This window comes from Eptesicus fuscus, chromosome 24 (assembly GCF_027574615.1).
Source record: "Eptesicus fuscus isolate TK198812 chromosome 24, DD_ASM_mEF_20220401, whole genome shotgun sequence".
Classification (NCBI taxonomy): domain Eukaryota; kingdom Metazoa; phylum Chordata; class Mammalia; order Chiroptera; family Vespertilionidae; genus Eptesicus; species Eptesicus fuscus.
In genome coordinates, this window is record NC_072496.1 from 15,020,547 (window position 1) to 15,044,959 (window position 24,413).

The 24,413-nt window shown below is 45.5% G+C and overlaps 1 protein-coding gene across 1 annotated transcript in view; it reads right to left on the reverse strand.

The window, feature by feature from the left end:
• The window catches only part of SMYD3 (SET and MYND domain containing 3), a 545,881-nt gene that overhangs the window by 410,368 nt on the left and 111,100 nt on the right, over positions 1-24,413 (reverse strand). The window contains exon 2 of the mRNA XM_054712958.1: positions 7,344-7,407. Coding sequence (XP_054568933.1) covers positions 7,344-7,407 — 64 coding nt within the window. The remainder of the gene's footprint in view (positions 1-7,343; positions 7,408-24,413) is intronic.

Genomic DNA, 24,413 nt, shown 5'->3' on the forward strand with positions numbered 1-24,413 from the left:
TCTAGACTTATCATTGTACTATCGCACTATGGCATTAACATTTTATAATATTGAGGTGAGGGAAATGTTTCTAAGCAGGACATAAAAACCAGAAACCATAAAAGAAAAGATGTACATATTAAACTACATAAAAATAAATCACTTTCGCACATCAGAAAGAGAAAACCTAATACCATACACGAGATTGAAAGATACAGTACAAACAAGAAAAACAAAATCTAAAACGTATATATAGACAATGCTAAAGGTATCTAAAATGCAAGGTCTTACAACGTAACTAAAAGGATGAATATTTCAATTTTAAAAAGACAAAGAAAGGTATAGGGCATGATTAAGGAAAGCATGCCTAAGAAAGAAAAAGCAAACAAAAAATAGAAACCATACCAATGACCAAAGAAGTGCTAGCAGAAATGAGATAACATAGGTGACCCGTTAATTTAGCAAAGTTGAATGAAACTGACAATATTTAGAAATGTCTAGGCTATGTATAGGGAAGTGGGGACTATAACCTTATTGGTAGAATTGTAAGTTTCTCCTAATTTATGAAGGGTTTTTGGTAATGAATATCAAAATTTTTAGTGGGCATATTGTTGGCACAGAAGTAACATTTATAATGCAATCAATCCTAACATTTTTTTCCTTTTTATTAAATTTATTAGGGTGACACTGGTTAACCAAATTATGCAGGTTTCAGGTGCCCAATTCTTCAACACATCATCTGTACACCCTATATGCTATGTTCACCACCCTAAGTCATGATTTTAAGAATACTCTTGGTAAATTTGTTTAACATACTGAAAAGCTGGTAATAATTTTTCCAACTTTTCCTTTACAAAAAGGCTGTTTCTGCCTTTCTCCTTATACTTTCCCAATACTGTTTGAATTTGTATAAATATCATGTATCATATTTATAAATAAAAGCAAATTATCCTATGTCTAGTAACTGTGATTTAGGGAGAAGCTTTTTATATGAAAGAAAAAGCAACATTACTGCCGAAACCGGTTTGGCTCAGTGGGTAGAGCGTCGGCCTGCGGACTCAAGGGTCTCAGGTTCGATTCCGGTCAAGGGCATGTACCTTGGTTGCAGGCACATCCCCAGTAGGGGGTGTGCAGGAGGCAGCTGATCGATGTATCTCTCTCATTGATGTTTCTAACTCTCTATCCCTCTCTCTTCCTCTCTGTAAAAAATTAATAAAATATATTTAAAAGAAAAAAAAAGCAAAATTACTGTTTAATAAACACAACTTTTTAATGATTATTTTGGATAACCTATAATCCAAAGAATGATTTACATGTATTAATATTTAAAAAACACTTCAGTGAATTCTTTTGGTGATACCAATGAAATCTTTTGTAATGTAAAGACTCAGTAAACTGTTTTAACAATTTAACTTTGTTTATGTTTGATTTCCTTAAATAAGTGTACTACCAATTACATGCATTTTGCATGTAGCAGGTGTTCAATAGATATCTCATAATTTATTCTAAAACTAGTACCATTTAGGAGTTATAATTTTCTGTATACTTATCATCAATTATTTGAAATTAATTTGAAATTAAGGCCATCCAAAAAGTAAAAGGACAGTAAACTTTTTAACAATTATTTTTAAACAATGTGTCTTGATCTTGATTGCTTAATTACAAAAGGAGAGGACTGATGTAATGTTACAATAGAAATAGAAAATTAATTTTTACTTTTTCATTCTTACTCAAAATAACCTTTGCACTATTAACATAACATTTCCCTCCCTCCTTGGATACAGCTCAATAACACATTTAAATACTGCTAAACATTAGGTTTTCGTTGAAAATAAAAACTCAATTTTGAGCAGCTTATTATTGTGGTGGGTGAAAAATGAGAAAGGTCAGCACATACTGAATCTGTTTGGGGTAAAAAAGAACATCTAATTCATGACCTGGGCACAGTAGACATTTATTCAGTAAGAGGAATGGACTCGCTAATCTGTAAGGCAGACTCTCAATAATTAAAATCTATAATTTTGTAATATCCATTCCCAACAAATATCTAAATTGTGTCAAAATAAGTTAGAAACCTGCCCACGTTAGGTTTACACAGAAGTGAAAATTTGTAATGGAGACCACTTAATAGCAAGTAAATAGTATCTCCTTCTTTATGCCTCGAATGTAATCCAGCACCGAATTACAAGGTGACAGATAAGGACCTGAAAAGCTGGAATCTGGGAAACGGAAACGGGAAAGCTAAGCAGGCTGTCTAACAAGCTGCGCTGACTGACAGGTATTGATTAAAATCTTACGTGAAACCTCCTTCGAGCATGCCGGAGACTGGTGACAGACAGGAGACGTATCGCTTTAACAGCTACGGAAAGCTGTATCAAATGAGGAGCCAGAGCGCCTTCCCACCAGCCTTGCTCACATCAGACAGGTCGGGCCAAATATAAAGGGGTGAGGCGGCTGGATGGTCCCCGGGCACGCAGTTGGTGGAAGAGGAGAAAGGAGAATCAGCTGTTACTTCTCGGGAAAATGGTCCATTGAGAAGGCAAATGGTAAGAAGAACCTCAGTGCTCCAAACTAAGCCAATCACCATCTAGTGCAGGGTCAGGGCCAATCCCTCCTGCCAGCTGTTTTCATCAAGCTTTCCTGAAACAGAGCCTCACTCAGTTTCACTCACTCATTTCTGACTGTGCCAAGAGAACTGAGAACTTAGGACAAAAAATCGTATGGCCCACAAAGACTAAAATATTTATTATCCAGCCCTTCGACAGAAAGTTTGCCAACCACTCTGATCTGGTGAGAGACCATATCAAGGTGGAATGAGCTCGTTGATATGTTTTATCTGGAAGGGCAAAATAAATCCCTCACGTCCATGGACTTCTAGTCTTCTGTGAAAGAAACTTCCGTGCCAGATTAATGTCCATGCTGGGTTCTAGCTGAACATGGCAGGCGAGGCGCAAGCATTTTATCTCCCAACACAAGTAACTACCTAGTGTTTAACTCCCCCAGTGAACTAGCAGGGCCCTCCTGGCTGCGAGGGTTAACCAGCTTCTGTAAGTCAGAACGTGGGGGCCAGGGGACAGACTGCAGAAACAGGACAGAGGAGGCCACCTCAGAGGGCAGCTGCCTTCAAAGTCTGGTGCTCAGGAGGAAGGAGGGGCTGCAGATGGCGTCTCAAGGAATTATTCATGTTCAGATGCCAACTGCAGTCACAGGAGTAATGGGGTCACTCGCCAGAAGATGGAAAATGAGAAAAGAAAATCTCAGGTCCCCAGACATCTTTTAAAAATATTTTTTCATTGACTTAAGAGAGGAAGGGAGAGGGAGAGAGAGATCGAAGCATCAATGATAAGAGAGAATCACTGATTGGCTGCCTCTTGCACGCCCCCACCGGGGATCAAACCGCAACCCAGGCATGTGCCCTGACCGGAAATCGAACCTTGACCTCCTGGGTCATAGGTCGACGCTCAACCATTGAGCCATGCTGGCCAGGCAATCCACAAACATTTTTAGAAGTAAAAAATGGTAATATGAGCAAGTAATTTTAACCTTTATACAGTATTAGATATGAAGCCAACTTCTCCACAGAACACTCGGCACGTCCTAACGGTCTAAAGCCTGGCATAGAGGTGTTGCTGAAGTAAACAGAGGGCTTCTCTTTCTTCATTAGCCCCACTTTGGTCTGCTATTCTAGAAACCACGTTATTAAATCACTCTATTCAGTGCTTACTAAGTGTGGGATTCATCAAAAATGAATCAAATCATTCTACAACTAAGCATAAAATACAAACCCAAAAATATGATTCACATTCTTAAAGAGGCCTATAATTATCAACATAAAAGAGCCTCCCTCTGCTAATATAGTACTTTTTAAAAGTGTGTAAGTTGCAATTTGATGCAATACCCAGCTGCTGATTTTGCTCAGCAATTAATTCAATTAAAAATGTGCATATTATGAATCATATTAAATCCTACCAAGATGAAATAATAATTTGCAAATTTATTTGAAATTGATTTACTTGCTATCAATATTTCAAATTTTAAGAATGCTGTTTTAGCCCTAACCAGTTTGGCTCAGCGGATAGAGCATCAGCCTGTGGACTGACGGGTCCCAGGTTCGATTCCGGTCAAGGGCATGTACCTTGGTTGCGGGCACATCCCCAATAGGAGGTGTGCAGGAGGCAGCTAAGGGATGTTTCTCTCTCATCGATGTTTCTAGCTCTCTATCCCTCTCACTTCCTCTCTGTAAAAAAATCAATAAAAATATATATTTTTTTTAAAAGAATGCTGTTTTATAGGAAAACTTCACCTATTCCTCCCCTTTGGTCTCATAATCATCTGGATGCTCTGATCATGCTAATACAGAAATAAGACTGGCTCCCATACCTAACCCCTCTATACACATGATGCCTCATACTAAGGCATACAGAGTAGTACAAAGGCACTGATGAGAAAATACCTTGGCCAATATCAGAAACAGTGCTGTCCACAGCAGTAAACATGTCCCTACATGTGTACACTATACCTGAGGCACAGACCAACAGACTGGTGTATATCCGCCACTCCCAGCACGCACACAGAGATCACCTCTGGAAGCGGAAGTAGAAATAGTGGCAAGAAGCTGGGGGGAGACTTTTCCTGTTTACTCTGCATTATTTTATGTTGTGTTGGTTTTTATACTGAAAACTTATTCTTATATTGCTTATGTTTAAAAACAAAAAGTGCTGATTCCATCCTTATGTGCACAAGGGACATTACATCCCATAATACCCCAATAGCCTCTCATAAAGAACTCATGGATGGCATCGCCCCACACATCACACGCTCAGCTAGTGAACTGAAGTTATGGCCCCCTGGGGTGAACATATTATAGGTTTTATGCTATAAACTCACCTCCTCTCTATCAATTTCCACGCCAAGTGCTTGTGCCTCCTGTTCATTACTGTTCATAGTTCAGTTTGTCAGTTTAATTTTGAGCTGCTTTGTAGGTATCCACAATAATTACAATATTTAATGCTGTTCCTTAAGGTTGAGCTAAACAGAGCATTTTAAATGCATTTGTTCTGGCCAATCTTTGACTCCCATCCCACCTCTACACACTCCTCCACCCCCACACACTCACTGGTGTTATATAAGGTACCTTTCATCACACTAGGTTATTTCCCATTACCTCCTACAGTATATCTGATGGCGACATTATTATTGATGCCACAGTAAATAGCTAATATATGTGATAAAAATACATGGACTATCATGAATCAAAATGACATATCCACCCACCACACTCCCTTTACTCATTCTAATCAGATAACAGGTTTTTCTTCATTGTACTGCAAAAGGAGAAGGTAACTTGGGGAAAAAACACTCATGAAAATAGAGGAAAATCAAAGTAAACGTTCAGACGATTAAGAACTGAAAGGATGTTCATCTAAAAGATTTGTGTCAAGTGAAATGTGAATTCATCAATTCTACATGTCATCTTCTTAACCTGAAGTCCCCTGACACATGCAGCTCTACTTCATACGAATAAAACAGACAAAAGATCACCATAAAACAGTCTTCCTAGAATTTTTGTTGTAGAAAAAGCATGGGTTTGTTTTCATGATTTCCTTTTGTTATTACTATTGCTAATGATCTTACCTAAATCTGGTATCTTTCTAACTTTGACAGAATTTTTGGTTTACAAAATGAGGTAAAAATAATTTAATTTTTTTTCCAATTCCCTATTTTGATTTAGAAAGGTGTTATTTCTAACCTTTTATTTTTATATATTTTGCTTTGTGTTCCTTAGGGACAGAGTGCATCCTTATTATAAAATAAAATAAGACAAAAATCCAAAAAATAAAGGAAAAAAACAAAAGAAGAAGGGAAATAATACCTAATTAGAATGTTAGAGGAAGAATAAAATTTAGGATTAGAAGAGAAATTAAAAGTCTAAATTCTAACTGCCTCGGCTCATCTCCCAAACTCCAGAGCCTACTAGCTATGGGACATTTAGTAAGGGGCTTGCTAGCCTATAGCTAATAAGTTTCCTTATTAATAAGATGAGCATAATAATAGTGACCAACCCTTTCAATATTCCCATAAAAGTAAATAGAATAAAACTGTGCCAGGTACATAATAGATGTCTAATAATGCAGATTAGGAAGCTGAGGCCCAGAAGTTTAAGTTTTTTCTCCAGGACAACTTCACTAGCTAATGGCAGAATTGTCATAGAAATGTGGGTCCTCTGAGTTTTTTGTACGTTTTAGTTTCTTTTCCATTAAGACCACTTTGGAGAAATCACTTTCAAGAAAGAAAGTGGGATAAAGAAAGTCCCTCAGATAAGCATGGCCTAGATTTTAAAGGAAAAGAAGAAGCTTGAGGAGGAGGTACATGTGCATACACAGAACAGACACACACACACACACACACACATGCACACACATGCATACACACACACACACACACACCAAAATAAGAAGCAAAAAGGATGGGTGGAGGGTGGGAGCAAGTGACACAGACAGAAAACTTCCAATTAGACTTTTTATTATGACACAATTCATTAGAGCTTAATTACATTTATCACATAATTAATCAGAAGGTAAGAAGTAAAGGTCATGTTGAATGTTAATTATACATCCTTTAAAGAATTTCAAATATGTTAACAGCAGTACTTTCATAGACTGTCAGTTGTTATAAATTAACTCAAACTCTTGGAAAGCAATTTGCCATGATCTTTAAAAGTTCAAAATGCATATATCCTCTTACTAATCAATACAACTGAGAAGTTATCCTACAAACTAATTTATGGAAGTGTGCAAAGCTGTGCACAGAAGGATGCCCAGTACATTAATGGCATTAGGGAACACTGGGAAATACTTAAGCACTCATTAATGGGAAAATTATGATTGTGGTGTATTCGTAATGGAAAAAGTGGGATGATACCAAGAGTTCCTCTAGATAGATTATTAAATGAAAAACAAAATCAAGGCATATAAGAATTTGTGCCAAATAACCTGTATCTGTTTTTTTTTTTAAATAAAGGATAAAGATATATGACTATGTTTACACAGACAATGCCACAAAGACACTTAACAGTAGTCATCTCTGGGAAACAGGATTGAGGTCAGGAGGACAGAGGATGGAGAGGAGTAAAAGTTTAATTTTCTGTCTACTAGTATGTGTGTGTGTGTGTGTGTGTGTGTGTGTGTGTGTGTGTGTAACCTATGTAACTTTTTACCATATACATATGGTATTTTAAACAAAAAGAAAATAAGTTAAAAATAAGGCAAAGATTGTGCAGAAGCAGAAAGAGGCCAACAGGCGTAGCGGAGGACAGGCTGAAGTTCGAGAACTTGAAGGTCTCACTTACAGCTGGGCATCCTTACCTGACACTTAGCACCACAGTATTTGGCAACTCGGCATTGAGAGCATCGCATCAGCTTCTCCGTCCTGTGAAAATAAACAAATTTCACATTAGGAAGCGAGAACCGTACCTGGCTGAAGGAAGAAAACAGAAAGCAACATGCGGACGCCAGCGTGTTCGGCTCACTCGATCTGGACGGCCCCTGAAGATTTAGGTTTTTGCGTTGATGGACATCTTTCCCCTTCAATGTGAGACATGTACATAAGACTGTTCTTTTTTTATTGTGATAGAATATGTATAACATGAAATTTACCACTTTAACCATTTTTAAATATATACTTCGGTGTGTTAAAAAGATAATTCAAGGGCCAACATGGAGTCCTTTAAGCTAGGCCCCCATCAAATGGAGACTTAAGTTCATCACAGTTCCCGCTCTCCCAGAAACGGAACCTTTAACCAGTCAGTCAGGGACCTCCAGAGCAGCACCAGTTGGTAATCTTCCTGGTAAAGCCCTGCCATTGCTTAGATCAGGGGTGGGGACGTCTGGCCTGAGGGCTGTAGAAGGCCCGAGAAATCATTTGGCCCTGCCAAGGCGCTAGGGGTGAGTTAATTAAATGTTTGATCCGATATCGCAGGCTAATTTTTAAGCTGATCATTAGGTGTGGCCCGAAAATGATGTTAAAAATATCCAAATGGCCCTAGCTAGTTTGGCTCAGTGGACAGAGCGTCGGCCTGCGGACTGAAGGGTCCCGGGTTCGATTCCGGTCAAGGGCATGTACCTTGGTTGCGGGCACATCCCCAGTAGGGGTTGTGCAGGAGGCAGCTGATTGGTGTTTCTCTCTCATCAATGCTTCTAACTCTCTCTTCCTCTCTGTAAAAAATCAATAAAATATATTTTTTTAAAAAATATCCAAATGGCCCTTGGCAGAAAAAAGGTGCCCCACCCCCAGATTCGACCAACCATGAGCCTTTGAGCAATTACCACTTTTCTCTTTGGGGCAACAGCCTTTGGTAAAGTTTCCGTGCAGAGAAAAAACTTGGGCAGCAGAGAGGAAAGGAAGTTGCAGAAATAGAGCACCAGACAGTCCTTGAAAATATTACTTTCAAATTTTTTAAAAATCAACTCGTCAATTCCAAATGAAAGACAAACCCACTTTTCTTTAAAAAAAAAAAAAGCAATCAGAAATGTACACGTCAAATAAAAATCAGAATTTACCAGTAGGCCTACAAAAAAAGGACCATGTGCTTTAGGTAGCTCCAAAGGCTGAACCAGGAGATAGTAAATGGAATTAGGGAGGCGTAGATTGTGTCTGAAGGTGAAGATCTTTCTGGCGGCAGCAACAACCCAAAAGTCAGTGGGGAGCCCCGAGAAGGGTGCGGGCCCCAGTCACTCTTCACGTTCAAGGAGAGTCCACCAGGCGCATTGCTAGGCATGCGGTGCCCGTATGCAGAGGAGCATGAGGTGAGCTTCCTGCCAATTCCAAAACCACGTGGCTCTGTTTCTCCCGTGCAACCGACAAACACACACTAATCTGAAGACGACAGAGGCTGTGCACATTACAAGGCACACGGCAGTCCCAGAGAAGCAGAGAGGGGATGAATGTGCCACTTTCACAGATTGCAGAAACATCCTCTTTGCAAAGTAAGAGTCTGGAATTACTGAATGAAAAAGCATCTGAAAAAGTAGGTTAGGAATGTTATCAGGAAGAGAAAAGTGTGAAAAAATGTACTTCTTTTTTCTCCCTCTACTTAAGAGGTAAATAGTAGTATTCCACCTCCAACTTGGATAAGATATTAAAATTATTTTATACCAGAATAAATGGGATCTTTAGCTCTCCCCCTTAAAAAAAAACAAAAAGGATCCTTTATCAGTTGGTCATACAGACTCTGCTCTGCTAACTCAGGCTGCTCAGGGCCCCGGGGCCAGCGGTTCACGGAGCAAAAGAAGCCCTCTCTCCCGGGCCTGGGACTCAATTAGCTTCTCCACCAGCCGAGGCAGCTGACACGTGGGAAGGAAACAGAAACAGCAGAACTCGGCTCTCTCCCAGGACACACATTTAGGCTACACGCGGCCCCAGAGGGAACCAGTGCCTCTACCAACTCGAAGAGGAAAGAGGTCCACTGGCTGCCTCCAATCCCAGCAATCGGGGTGCTATTAAGGAAATCTCTCTCTGTCCTGTAATCAGGGGGAAGTATCCCAACTGCTGGACACTCTGCCCTCAGACAAGAAGGCCAGTGGCCAGGCAGAGGGAAAGAAGCTTCCAGGAGAGGATATAGAAAATGAACAAATCCTCCTGACTCTCCCATTTCCCCAGATCTGGCACCTGCAGAATCCATTTTAAATGCCCATAAAGAATGCATCTGCAGCACATTCGTATGCAGTATATTTATTACACAGGCCTCTTTTCTAGTCCAGTGTCTGGATCCCCTAGAAGTCTCCCCGTATCCACTCACTCACTGTGGGCCGATCAGGGCCAGGCAAAGGCTCAGACTGCACACGGCAGGCAGCCTGGCCACCCTCCTCCCTCTGAGCGCACTCTTCGGAACGGAGCACTGCCCTGTCCAGCCAGAAGCAACCCCTCTTTCAGCTGAAGACCCCTGCCCTCCAGTCTTTTGCACACTTTCATCCTTTCTCAAGGCCTGAAATTTAGTTTGTGGCTGATCCTTGTACCCTCTGGAAAGAAATCTGAGCTTAAAAAAAAAAAAAAAAAGACCAGCCGAAACCGGTTTGGCTCAGTGGATAGAGCGTCGGCCTGCGGACTCAAGGGTCCCAGGTTCGATTCCGGTCAAGGGCATGTACCTTGGTTGCGGGCACATCCCCAGTAGGGGGTGTGCAGGAGGCAGCTGATCGATGTTTCTCTCTTATCGATGTTTCTAACTTTCTCTCCCCTCTCCCTTCCTCTCTGTAAAAAATCAATAAAATATATTAAAATAAAATAAAAAAGACCAGAGTACATTAGGCGGTCTACAGCACTTACAGGTGCTAAAGGAAGTGTTGGTTTGTGAGGTGTCTGATTTAGAACCCCATTTCTTAATACACATTTTAAGGAAGATTCTCTGAATAGAATTTCTATAAACATATTTTTCACACAATTAATACATAAGATGCTCTACGGTATATGAGGAATATTGAATGTCATGATGGGCAAACTCTTAAGAATAAAGAGCTCCATTTTTTAATGGGAAAAGCCAAAATAACTGAATGAAATGTAAATACAATTTTTAAAACAAAGAGACCACAAAAATATCTCTTTAAAGAAATTTTATGTTTGTAAATACCTTTGACATTTCAGAATCCTGATTATTAGACATGTAACCGAGTACGTGGCTGTTCCCCATAAAAATTTCTGAAGCAAAAGAAATTTTTCACTATGAGAAAGAGATTATCCTCCAAAAAACCATGTTATTCTATCCAATAGTAGTGCAATTACTTTTACTCCAAACAAATAAAATGTTCTGGAAAATGCTAAACATAAAGTACTCCCTTTGGCATAAATACTCATGGTAATACAGTAAAGGGATCGTCCATTTTTGTTTGGAGATGGTAATTATGTTGGTGTGGGCCCATGGGCTTCTTTTTTAAATTAAAGAGATTCACATCCACCATCCACCTAACTATCAAATTGTTTTTAATACAAAGCAGCAGATGTGGGCAAAATAAAACAGATTCATAACACAGGAACGTAGAATGGGTGTGGATTCATCTTTCTGTGTTCCTTATAGCTTTATTTCACATTTCTAACATTGAAAGTACAAAACAAGAAAGTGCAATGGTTAATACTTCAGGGAAGATGAACCTATAATCCACAGGCACCATGCCTTCCTTCCTGGGATACACACCGGCAATTTAAACCCACATTAGCACTTAAGAGAAAAGGCACAGCCAGGTATTTGAGCCAAGTTAACCAAGCAGGCAGACCATCTTATTTAGGCACCTCCCTTCCCACTGTCCCCAGTCCCCTGCATTAAAGCTGCTGTCCTGTGGAGACTGCGCTACCTGATGAACACGAACTCCGGTGTTAATTCGACAAACGTTCAGTGATTGGCCACCTGGTGGACATCACCCTGCAATGTCCCGGGTAGGTGGCCGGCAGGAAGGCACCACAGTCACTGCTTCATGAGAGAGCGGACAGACCGTCACCCATCACATGCAGAATGAGTGACCATACGAAGCCAGAGGTTTAGAGACACGGCACAGGCTGTGAGGCCCGAGTTCAGAAGAAGGAAAAGTCACTTTCTGATCAAGAGTGGATGGGGGAGGACGGTAGGGCTGTTCTGGGGACAAAGGATGTCCCCATACCTAAGGAGAAAAAATGGTTTGGCAGTTCAGAGGTCAAAGTCTGCAGCCCAACTGCGGTAGTCTGAATGGGTCCCCCAAAATTCACATATTGAATCCTAACCCCCAGCGGTAACAGTATTAGGAGGAGAGGCCTTTGGTGGGGGGTGCTTAGGTCATGAGGGTGGAACCTTCACGAATGATTAGTGTTCTTATCAAAGAGACCCCACAGAGCTCCCTGATCCTTCCACAGGAGGACACAACGAGCAGACACCTGTATGAAGCAGGGAGAAGGCCATCACCAGAATGTGACCACGCTGGCCCCGTGATCATGGACTTCTCAGCTTCCAAAACTGTGAGACATAAACTCCTGTTGTTTAATAAGTTACTCGGTCTGTGGTATTTTGTTACAGCAGCCCCAATCGACTGAAACATCAAGGCTACTAATGCCTACCAGCAGTATCCTATGTAACAAAAGGCTAATATGCAAATCAAACAGGGGAAAGACCGGTCGCTATGACACGCACTGACCACCAGGGGGCAGACGCTCAATGCAGGAGCTGCCCCCTGGTGGCCAGTGTGCTCCCACAGGGGGAGTGCTGCTCAGCCAGAAGCCGGACTCACGGCTGGTGAGCACAGTGGTAGTGGCGGGAGCCTCTTCCGCCTCCGTGGCAGCGCTAAAGACATCCCCCAAGGGGTCCCAGACTGCGAGAGGGCGCAGGGTGGCCTGAGGGACACCGTCCCCCCAGTGCACGAATGTCATGCACTGGGCCTCTAGTAACCTTATAACAGCTCTTAGCCTCGATTTTCTCCTTTGTAAAATGGGAATAAAGTGACTACTCATAAAACAGGGTGGCAGGAGCCTCTCCTGCCTCCACGGCAGCACTAAGAATGTCCGACTGCCAGCTTAGGCCATTAGTCAGACATCCCCCGAGGGCTCCCAGACTGCGAGAGGGCACAGGCCGGGCTGAGGAAACCCCCCCCCCCCCCCTGCCAGTGCACAAATTTCATGCACTGGGCCTCTAATATGAGATAATCTATGTAACGTTCCTGCTAACAGTGCCAAACAAGGACTTGAAACTGAATCTACAGAGTACATTTTCAAAGTGCTCAAGATAATTCTATTTTATGTCATATCTCAAAAGAGCTTCTTATGTACCTATTCTATGGTTGCTAAAAAAGCAAAACCCACATGGGCCACAAGCCTGGTCACCTCCATCCAGGCTATTTTTTAAGACCTACATGTACTACTTGGTTCTAATTTCAAATTTTGACTAGCATCGTAAGTGTTTTTCCTGCTCAATCTACATTCTCTGAAATTTCTGTTACTGCTATTTTTAATTTAATTAGAATGATTAACTTTAAAATGGTCTGATTCAAGAATCTAAAAACATTCATGAAAGTTTCAAATGAGGAAATTAAAATCAGAGAAGACCATTACATCTTCAATAATATTAAAAGGCAATTATGACTTCTAACATTTTGTTTGCTTTTATGCGAGATAATATCTATTACAAATTAAAGAGAAAATTGACATTTTTACAAGAGCACACATTGAAACCTTCTCCATTATGTAATGATTCTGTACAACACTGGACATTGTGTGCTGCAGGTCGCTCTAATGATTGAAAACGAGGGACTCAGAGGAGCTTTTTAGGCAGAGCACCTGAGTGGACTGAAGAAAGCTGTGACCAAAATGACCTGCTGAAGAGGGATTTGTTCTAGCAACAACATCTGTGTTTCTCAGTAGGAAACCTCTTCAGCCTCATCTAGTAATTCCATTCTGGTAAGTCTAAGAAACATACACAACTTCCCTAAGTCTTCTTGAAATCCAAAATTTTAAAAAACAGATATGAGAAAGAAGAAAATAACTGATTTCTTCCCAAAGATTGAAATCAGATACCCTTTACAATATGTAAGTATTGCTAATACACAAATCACACAGCATATATAAAAAAATGAAGGTACCAAGGGTCATATTTCAAAGAAGGTATAAGAATATTTCATCAACACTTTCATCAATGTACTATAACCTAAGCCCTCAAAATAGCAGAGAATGCTCACCTTGACTTCAGCTCCAGAAAATACTATGTCACTATTCATGAATTATCTATCATGCTTTTTCTAGCTAGAAAATGAAACTTAACAGCACCATGTTTCTATTTTAGTTTTAACAGTGAGAAAACCAAAGCCAAATTCAGGTATTATAATAATCTGTTCATTTCAGAAGCCTGGAAGAATCTTTTCCTGCCTGCTTTAAAAAATTTCTCTTTTATAATTAAGTACATTACTTTGTGTAACCTTTAGCTATAAATTTCCTCAAGTCCTTTTGAAAGTAAGCAATAATAAAATCTCAAATAACTCATTCTCTCTTTTGGAGAACTAAATGACACTGTTTATAAAGAAATGTGCTGATTTAGTCCCAAAATAAAGAAAGCTTAAAAAACATAGAATTAAATGTTAAACCTGCCAATGCACCATAATTAATTATAAATTCTTAACAATTTTTATAAAGAGTACTAGAGGTCTGATGCATGAAAATTCATGCACTGGACGGGAGGGTCCCTCAGCCCAGCCTGCCCCCTCTCACAGTCCAGGAGCCCTCAGGAGCGGGAGGCGACCTGGCGATCAGGGGAAGGTAATGCCCCCATCACACCTCTGCTGCTGCCACTGCCAACAGTGCAAGCTTCGGCTGGCCCTGGTTACCTGAGCCTTCCGAGGCTTGCCTGCGCCTCAGGCCGGCCCTGGGCGTCTGGGAAGCTGACATCCGAGGCTTGCCTGCGCCTTGGGCCGGCCCTTGGCGGCTGGGGGGCTGAGGGGACAGGGGGACTCCGGAGGCAGGCATTCGGAGCAGCGAGACCCACCTGAGGGCAGGCTTGGCCATGGCGTGCGCCTGCTGCCCCTGTGGGTGCCGCCATTTTGTGAGGATGTGATGGTCAATTAGCATATTCCCTCTTTATTAGATAGGATGATCCTTGGCTAACAGCCATCAAATGAGAGTTAACAGGGATGAGGGCAAGGTGTTTACGCCTGTGTGGTCCTACAAGAAACAGGTGATATGGCCAATACAAGGCTCGCTCACACCCCAAATTTCAACCTCACACATTCTATTCATCAAACACCCATCTGAGTTTAAGAATATATTGTGGTAAAATGTAAACATCCCCCCCAAAAAAAAAAAAATTATGACTGCCAGTCATTTGTAACATAGCATGAATGACTTGAATGAGATAATCATGTTGCATTTCCCCAAATACTTAGTTGAGATTTTAGGAACAAAAATTTTGTTTTGAGTATGGAGGAGGGAGGAAGCCAAAAATAGGAAGTCTGGGGAAGAGATGGCAGAAGAGGGTCTGAGCACTGGCTCCAGAGTCAGACTGTCTAGCTTTGTCCCTTGCTTGCTCTGTATTTCTCTTGAAGCTGCAATTTCCATCATAAAATGGGCATAGCCTTGTTTCATGTGGAGTCAATGTATACATACGCTCGTGTGTGTTAAGTTCCACAATTGTATCACCTGTGTAGGTTTGTGGATCCACCACCACAGTCAAGATACTGAATAGTCCCAATGACATCCCATCCTTTACACCTGGCAACCTCTAATCTGCCCTCCACTTCCAAACTGGTCAATCCAAAAATGTTACATAAATGAAATCATACAGTAGGTAAACTTCTGAGATTCGCTTGTTCCTTTTGTTGTAAGTAGTACTCCAAATTATGGCTGTACCATCGTTTGTTTAACCCTTTACCTACTGAAGGACACAATTGAGGTGTGTCTTGGGGTGCCCACACCTTCCAAATTCTTATTCTAGCTGTCTAGGGACAAATGCCAAGAACTGTTCCCACCCACTCTACCCTCTTTCTCAGACCGGGTATTAGGATTCAGTCACTCCCAAGTATGCCAATGCCCGATCCTTAGGCACAAGTAAGAGGAGAGTCTCTGGAGTCGCTGGATCGTATTTAAACCTGTAAACTATAGATCCATCTGTGGATCCTGCCCTAGAAGCCCTGCCAAGTCCCCAGCCTCGTCTCCGGCAGCGCCACCCTTTCACTCCTTCCACTCCAGACAAACCAGCCTTCTGAGAGTTTATAAACTACACCAAACTCTTCTGCCTCAGGGACTTTGCCTCTGCTGTTCCCGCCACCCACAATATTCCTTCCCCAAGCTGGGTGAGATTTTAGGGACAAAAGTTTTGTTTCGAGTAGATATAGAAAGGGGCAATTATTACCAGGGTGTTGAATATTTAAAGGCCTAGAGGGGGAAAACAGGAGATGTTACGACAATGCACCAAAAAGGAGGTTAGAAACGTACTTGGTAAAATTAAGTTTTTTCAATGGGTGGAAAAAAGACTGAAAAGAAAAATGTTGAAATTTTTCTTAGAGCGATATGAATTTTTCTTTGGATGATTCCCTCCCCCCTTTTTTTTCTCTTCACCAATAACATTACTTTACTTCTATAGTCAAGTAAACATAAACTTGAACAAAAAGGCCATATAGATTATTTAAGCCTTAAATTGTTTTTGGTCTAAGGCAGAGCACAAGAGAGACACCTACAGACAAACAGAAAGATCAGTGTTAATTGTAATTTATCCCAATGTTTGGAATAGTAAACACAAACACATGTCTTGTTTAAACAAAATTTAAATGGAGAGCCATTTGCCAATATACCCACATATATAAAACCTCTTTGGGGTCCTTCAGTAATTTTAAGTTCAAACTGAAACCAAATAATTTTGAAAATCATTAAAGATTTGGCAATGTAGTGGGATACAAAATTAACACCCAGAAATCTGGCATTTTTATACACCAATAATGAACTCACAGAAAGAGAAACTAAAAAAACAATCCCATTTACCACTGCAACAAGAAAATTAAGATACCTAGGAATAAATTTAACCAAGGAGGTAAAGGACCTGTACTCAGAAAATTACAGGACGCTGAAAAAAAGAGATAGAGGAAAACATAAACCAACGGAAGAATATACCGTGTTCATGGATTGGTAGAATCAACATCATTAAAATGACCATACTACCCAAAGCAATTTATAGATTCAATGCAATCCCCATTAAAATACCATTGGTATATTTCACAGACCTAGAATGAACTCTCCAAAAATTCATCTGGAATAAAAAAAATACCCAAATAGCTGCAGCAATCCTGAGAAAGAACAAAGTTGGAGGGATCACAATACCAGATATCAAGCTATACCACAAAGCCACTGTTCTCAAAACTGCCTAGTATTGGCACAAGAACAGACATAGACTATTGGAATTGAACAGAGAACCCAGAAATCGACCCAAGCCATTATACTCAATATTTGACAAAGGAGACAAGAGCACACAACGGAGTCAAGACAGTCTCTTCAATAAATGGTGTTGGGAAAACTGGACAGATACATGCAAAAAAAATGAATCTAGATCACCAACTTACACCATACACAAAAATAAACTCAAAATGGATAAAGGACTTAAACATAAGACAGGAAACTAAAAATCTTAGAAGCTATAGGCAGCAAATAGCAGACATTTGCCATAGCAATATCTTTACCGATACAGCTCCCAGGGCAATGGAAACTAAGGAGAAAATAAACAAATGGGACTACATCAAAATAAAAAGCTCTGCACAGCCACTGGGTTTGGGAGAGGCCAAGGGTCCCTGGGTCCGGGTGAGACCATGTGTCCCTGGATCCGGGTGAGGCCTCGTGCACCTAGGCCCGGGTGAGCCCAAGTGGCCCTGGGTCTGGAAGAGGCCAAGCGTCCCTGGGTCCGGGTGAGACCATGTGTCCCTGGATCCGGGTGAGGCCTCGTGCACCTAGGCCCGGGTGAGGCCACGTACCCCTGGGTCTGGGAGAGGCCAAGCGTCCCTGGGTCCGGGTGAGACCATGCGTCCCTGGATCCGGATGAGGCCTCGTGCACCTAGGCCCGGGTGAGCCCAAGTGGCCCTGGGTCTGGGAGAGGCCAAGCGTCCCTGGGTCCGGGTGAGACCATGGGTCCCAGGATCCGGGTGAGGCCTCGTGCACCTAGGCCCGGGTGAGCCCAAGTGGCCCTGGGTCTGGGAGAGGCCAAGCGTCCCTGGATCCGGGTGAGACCATGTGTCCATGGATCCGGGTGAGGCCTCGTGCACCTAGACCCGGGTGAGCCCAAGTGGCCCTGGGTCTGGGAGAGGCCAAGCGTCCCTGGGTCTGGGTGTGACCATGTGTCCCTGGATCCGGGTGAGGCCTCGTGCACCTAGGCCCGGGTGAGGCCACGTGCCCCTGGGTCTGGGAGAGGCCAAGCGTCCCTGGGTACGGGTGAAGCCAGATCCTGGGTCCGGGTGAGGCCGTGCGCCCCTGGATCCATCCGGGTGAGGCTGGGTCCCAGGCCCGGGTGAGACCACGCGCCCCTTGGGTATGGGTGAGGCCACGTGCCCCTTAGTCCGGGTGACGCCGTGCCCCTGGGTTCGGCCGAGACCAAACCAGAGGGAGTCGGACCTCCATTACCACCATTTGTCCACCATCCAGAGCTGAGGGATCAGTGCTGACATGTACACATAAGGAACTACTGGACATTGAAATTGGGTCTCAAAAGAACTGTTGGTCCAGGGGGAAGCTCGCTACAGATTGATTCATTTGCCTGTCAGCATAACTATTATTGCTCGTCTCACATTCAGTTCTTATTAGTATATATCTAGTGACATATGATCTCGCTCATCTAGGGGAAATGATGAACAACATAGACTGAGGAACAAGAACAGAACCAGAATCAAGGAGGCATCGATCGGACTATCGGGCCTCAGAGGGAGGATAGGGGAGGGTAGGGGGAGGGTGGGGGGGAGGGGGAGAGTTCAACCAAAGGACCTGTATGCGTGCATATAAGCCTATCCAACGGTTAAGTTCAACAGGGGATTGGGGCATGCGTGGGGAGAGGGGTGGGATGGGAATGGGGGGATGAGGACAAATATGTGACACCTTAATCAATAAAGAAATTAAAAAAAAAAATCTAACCAAATTAGACAACTTTTCATTTTTAGTTGGCTTTGATTGTTATAATGAGCTAAACCTTAGCCTTTTTGTAATTTTTGTACATTGCCTGTTGGCTAAAGATACATAAAACAAATCTAGCCCCTTTTTATCTTGCACCTTCAAGGATACATATGCCCCTGGGACCATTTGGAAAATATTAGGCTGCTGGTAAACTAGACATACATTTATATCTACTACTAATATATAGGTTACGTCACATTACTACCTTGAGTTGATTCTTAGTTTGATAATATTGTGCCCTGGCGATTTGAATGTTTCTCTAAAACTAGGGACATGGTTTAACTGATTTTGTGATACAGGCAATTAAACATTTGTATTTGAGGAAAACTTTAAAATATTTTGTATTTTAGGGACGTGGAATAACCTTTGTCTAGAGTTTTAGTTGTCATGTTCACAATATCACATGCAAATAAAATCAGAGTTTCAATAGCCACTATCTTTCTAAAGGTTATATTCTTTTAATTAGAATCAAGCAGTTAATTCTAAATGTTTCCCTAAATTCTTCTGGAAGCATTTCCTTCTTTCCCAAAATCCTTATATTTTTTCCCATTCTATTTTTTAGCATATGAAATAATGAGAACTTACCCCTTGTTTCATCCTGTGATTAATTGCCCCTCCTTTTAGCATGAATCAATGATTCAATGTGGCTCCTTGGGAATTTATGGCTTTCTAATGCGTATATACTTGTGATATGTAATGTTAGAACAAATTGAGTGTTCCTTATTTTGACACTTTAAATCTCATGCTGCTGAGTTATGTGACTAAGAAATTAGCAATAACCAACTCTTATTCTAACAAATTTATATTTTTAAAGTAGTTAAATATAAAGATAATAAAATCTTACAATAGTTCCCCAAATTTCAGTTTTCTAGCACTAAAAATAGAATTAAACTAAAATTAAAATTGACTCTGCATTGGAATGCCTTCTGCCTGCATGGTTTTTTTTTTCTTTAATTGAATTGATAGTACTCAAAGTATTTAAAATGACTTATTTGACATGCTATGTTATGTTCCTTTTGGTACTTCACTCTCTTTAATACTCAAAAGTGTTTTAAAATATTACTCATTAAAAAAAAAAAAAAAGCTCTGCACAGCAAAAGAAACCATCAACAAAACAACAAGAAAGCCCACTGTATGGGAGAACATATTTGCTAATGTTATCACCAATAAGGGTTTTTTTTTTTTGTTTTTTTTTTGTGTGTGTGTTTTCCACGTATTCTTTTTTTTTTTTTTTTTTTTTTTAAATTTCTTTATTGATTAAGGTGTCACATATTTGTCCTCATCCCCCCATTCCCATCCCACCCCTCTCCCCACGCATGCCCCGATCCCCTGTTGAACTTAACCGTTGGATAGGCTTATATGCATGCACACAGGTCCTTTGGTTGAACTCTCCCCCTCCCCCCCACCCTCCCCCTACCCTCCCCGATCCTCCCTCTGAGGCCCGATAGTCCGATCGATGCCTCCTTGATTCTGGTTCTGTTCTTGTTCCTCAGTCTATGTTGTTCATCATTTCCTCTAGATGAATGAGATCAAATGTCACTAGATATATACTAATAAGAACTGAATGTGAGACGAGCAATAATATTTATGCTGACAGGCAAATGAATCAATCTGTAGCGAGCTTCCCCCTGGACCAACAGTTCTTTTGAGACCCAATTTCGATGTCCAGTAGTTCCTTATGTGTACATGTCAGCACTGACCCCTCAGCTCTGGATGGTGGACAAATGGTGGTAATGGAGGCCCGACTCCCTCTGGTTTGGTCTCGGCCGAACCCAGGGGCACGGCGTCACCCGGACTAAGGGGCACGTGGCCTCACCCATACCCAAGGGGCGCGTGGTCTCACCCGGGCCTGGGACCCAGCCTCACCCGGATGGATCCAGGGGCGCACGGCCTCACTCGGACCCAGGATCTGGCTTCACCCGTACCCAGGGACGCTTGGCCTCTCCCAGACCCAGGGGCACGTGGCCTCACCCGGGCTTAGTTGCACAAGGCCTCACCTGGATCCAGGGACACATGGTCTCACCCAGACCCAGGAACGTTTGGCCACTCCCAGACCCAGGGCCACTTGGGCTCACCCGGGCCTAGGTGCACGAGGCCTCATCCGGATCCAGGGACGCATGGTCTCACCCGAACCCAGGGACGCTTGGCCTCTCCCAGACCCAGGGCCACTTGGGCTCACCCGGGCCTAGGTGCACGAGGCCTCACCCGGATCCTGGGACACATGGTCTCACCCGGACCCAGGGATGCTTGGCCTCTCCCAGACCCAGGGCCACTTGGGCTCACCCGGGCCTAGGTGCACGAGGCCTCACCCGGATCCAGGGACACATGGTCTCACCCGGACCCAGGGACGCTTGGCCTCTCCCAGACCCAGGGCCACTTGGGCTCACCCGGGCCTAGGTGCACGAGGCCTCACCCGGATCCAGGGACACATGGTCTCACCCGGACCCAGGGACGCTTGGCCTCTCCCCGACCCAGGGCCACTTGGGCTCACCCGGGCCTAGGTGCACGAGGCCTCACCCGGATCCAGGGACACATGGTCTCACCCGGACCCAGGGACGCTTGGCCTCTCCCAGACCCAGGACCACTTGGGCTCACCCGGGCCTAGGTGCACGAGGCCTCACCCGGATCCTGGGACACATGGTCTCACCCGGACCCAGGGATGCTTGGCCTCTCCCAGACCCAGGGCCACTTGGGCTCACCCGGGCCTAGGTGCACGAGGCCTCACCCGGATCCAGGGACACATGGTATCACCCGGACCCAGGGACGCTTGGCCTCTCCCCGACCCAGGGCCACTTGGGCTCACCCGGGCCTAGGTGCACGAGGCTTCACCCAGATCCTGGGACATATGGTCTCACCCGGACCCAGGGACGCTTGGCCTCTCCCAGACCCAGGGCCACTTGGGCTCACCCGGGCCTAGGTGCACGAGGCTTCACCCAGATCCTGGGACATATGGTCTCACCCGGACCCAGGGACGCTTGGCCTCTCCCAGACCCAGGGCCACTTGGGCTCACCCGGGCCTAGGTGCACGAGGCCTCATCCGGATCCAGGGACACATGGTCTCACCCGGACCCAGGGACGCTTGGCCTCTCCCAGACCCAGGGCCACTTGGGCTCACCCGGGCCTAGGTGCACGAGGCCTCATCCGGATCCAGGGACGCATGGTCTCACCCGGACCCAGGGACGCTTGGCCTCTCCCAGACCCAGGGCCACTTGGGCTCACCCGGGCCTAGGTGCACGAGGCCTCACCCGGATCCTGGGACACATGGTCTCACCCGGACCCAGGGACGCTTGGCCTCTCCCAGACCCAGGGCCACTTGGGCTCACCCGGGCCTAGGTGCACGAGGCCTCACCCGGATCTAGGGACACATGGTATCACCCGGACCCAGGGACGCTTGGCCTCTCCCAGACCCAGGGCCACTTGGGCTCACCCGGGCCTAGGTGCACAAGGCCTCACCCGGATCCAGGGACACATGGTCTCACCCGGACCCAGGGACGCTTGGCCTCTCCCCGACCCAGGGCCACTTGGGCTCACCCGGGCCTAGGTGCATGAGGCCTCACCCGGATCCAGGGACACATGGTCTCACCCTGACCCAGGGATGCTTGGCCTCTCCCCGACCCAGGGCCACTTGGGCTCACCCGGGCCTAGGTGCACGAGGCCTCACCCGGATCCTGGGACACATGGTCTCACCCGGACCCAGGGATGCTTGGACTCTCCCAGACCCAGGGCCACTTGGGCTCACCCGGGCCTAGGTGCACGAGGCCTCACCCGGATCCAGGGACACATGGTCTCACCCGGACCCAGGGATGCTTGGCCTCTCCCCGACCCAGGGCCACTTGGGCTCACCCGGGCCTAGGTGCACGAGGCCTCACCCGGATCCTGGGACACATGGTCTCACCCGGACCCAGGGACGCTTGGCCTCTCCCAGACCCAGGGCCACTTGGGCTCACCCGGGCCTAGGTGCACGAGGCCTCATCCGGATCCAGGGACGCATGGTCTCACCCGGACCCAGGGACGCTTGGCCTCTCCCAGACCCAGGGCCACTTGGGCTCACCCGGGCCTAGGTGCACGAGGCCTCATCCGGATCCAGGGACACATGGTATCACCCGGACCCAGGGACGCTTGGCCTCTCCCAGACCCATGCCACTTGGGCTCACCCGGGCCTAGGTGCACAAGGCCTCACCCGGATCCAGGGACACATGGTCTTACCCGGACCCAGGGACGCTTGGCCTCTCCCAGACCCAGGGCTACTTGGGCTCACCCGGGCCTAGGTGCACGAGGCCTCATCCGGATCCAGGGACGCATGGTCTCGCCCGGACCCAGGGACGCTTGGCCTCTCCCAGACCCAGGGGCACGTGGCCTCACCCGGGCCTAGGTGCCCGAGGCCTCACCCGGATCCAGGGACACATGGTCTCACCCGGACCCAGGGACGCTTGGCCTCTCCCAGACCCAGGGCCACTTGGGCTCACCCGGGCCTAGGTGCACGCGGCCTCACCCGGATCCAGGGACACATGGTCTCGCCTGGACCCAGGGGTGTGTGGGCTCTCCCAGACCCAGGGGCGCTTGGCCTCGCCCGGGCACGGGATCCAGCGTCATCTGGGTCCAGGGGCACTTGGCCTCACCCGGACCCGGAGTCCGGCCTCACCTGGACCCAGGGGCATGTGGCCTCACCTAGACCCAGGGACGTGAGGCCTCACTTATACCCAGAGGCGTGTGACCACACCCGAGCCCAGAGGCGCGCAACCCCGCCCGCACCCGGGTCTCAGCGGGGCCCCGTCTTCCCGATCCCAATTCCTGCCGGTCAATCCCCCCTCAGCACTTCCCCTGGCCATCCTTCCGGAGCTCCAGTATGGCTGCTGCAGAACTCGTCGGGCGGCGGCTCGGCGAAGCTCTGGTGCACCCGGTGCATGGCGGTGGGCCAGTCTGGCGTCGCTGTGTCGGCCCTTGGGTCTGCATCGGTGGCCGGTCGCCGAGCATGCGCACCTGGCCGCTTCCGGGGCGTTGAGATTCTTGACGGACTCAGAGGTCAGCAAGCGCGGAGTCTCCCACCCCATGTCTCATAGGGGCTCGTCTGTCTGTGCTTGGCTGCCAGTGGAGCCGTCCCCTCAGCCGGAGACCGCCGGGGGAACTGCGCGAGCACGTTCCAGGCCGCTGTTGTATCGCCTGAGCCATAGTTCTTTTGTGTCGCCTGAGCTGTAGTTCTTAAAGTGTGGTCTTTGGGTCACCGGCATCAGCATCATCCCACATCCCCTTCTTTTATTCTAGTTGTAGAGCATCTACTCAGCCAGCCCTATGGTGGTCTTGGATGGTGTCTGCTCTGCTCTCTTGTCGTAGTCTCAAAGTTGTTGTGGTAGGCAACAATCAGGCTTCCGCCCTATGCCTCCATCTTGGTCCTCCTTTGTATAGTTAAGTCTTGATTGTTGTTGGTGTCACTGGGGGGGCTCTCTTTGTCTATAAAGGAAGAGTTGCTGTGCAGGAGACACGTTTATGGGCCGGGTCTTGGTGCAGCAAAGCTTTGGCGCTCACTGAATATCCCGTTGAATGTGTCCCTTATGCACGTGGTTGAAATCTGGTGTCATCTCCCACAGACCACTAGATGCCCTCCTTTCTGGGTCTCCAATGGGGTGTAGATCAGCTACTGCCTTAGGCACTCAGCAAGGATTACAGCAAAAACTGTAGTTTCTTCCTCCTGTCTGAGTGGCCTGGAGCAGTCCGACTAGAACAGCAGATCATCTGGTCCGCTGCCAGAGGGCAGTCCACCCACATGCATAAGCTGTTGCTTGGGGCGCAGGTGTGCCTGC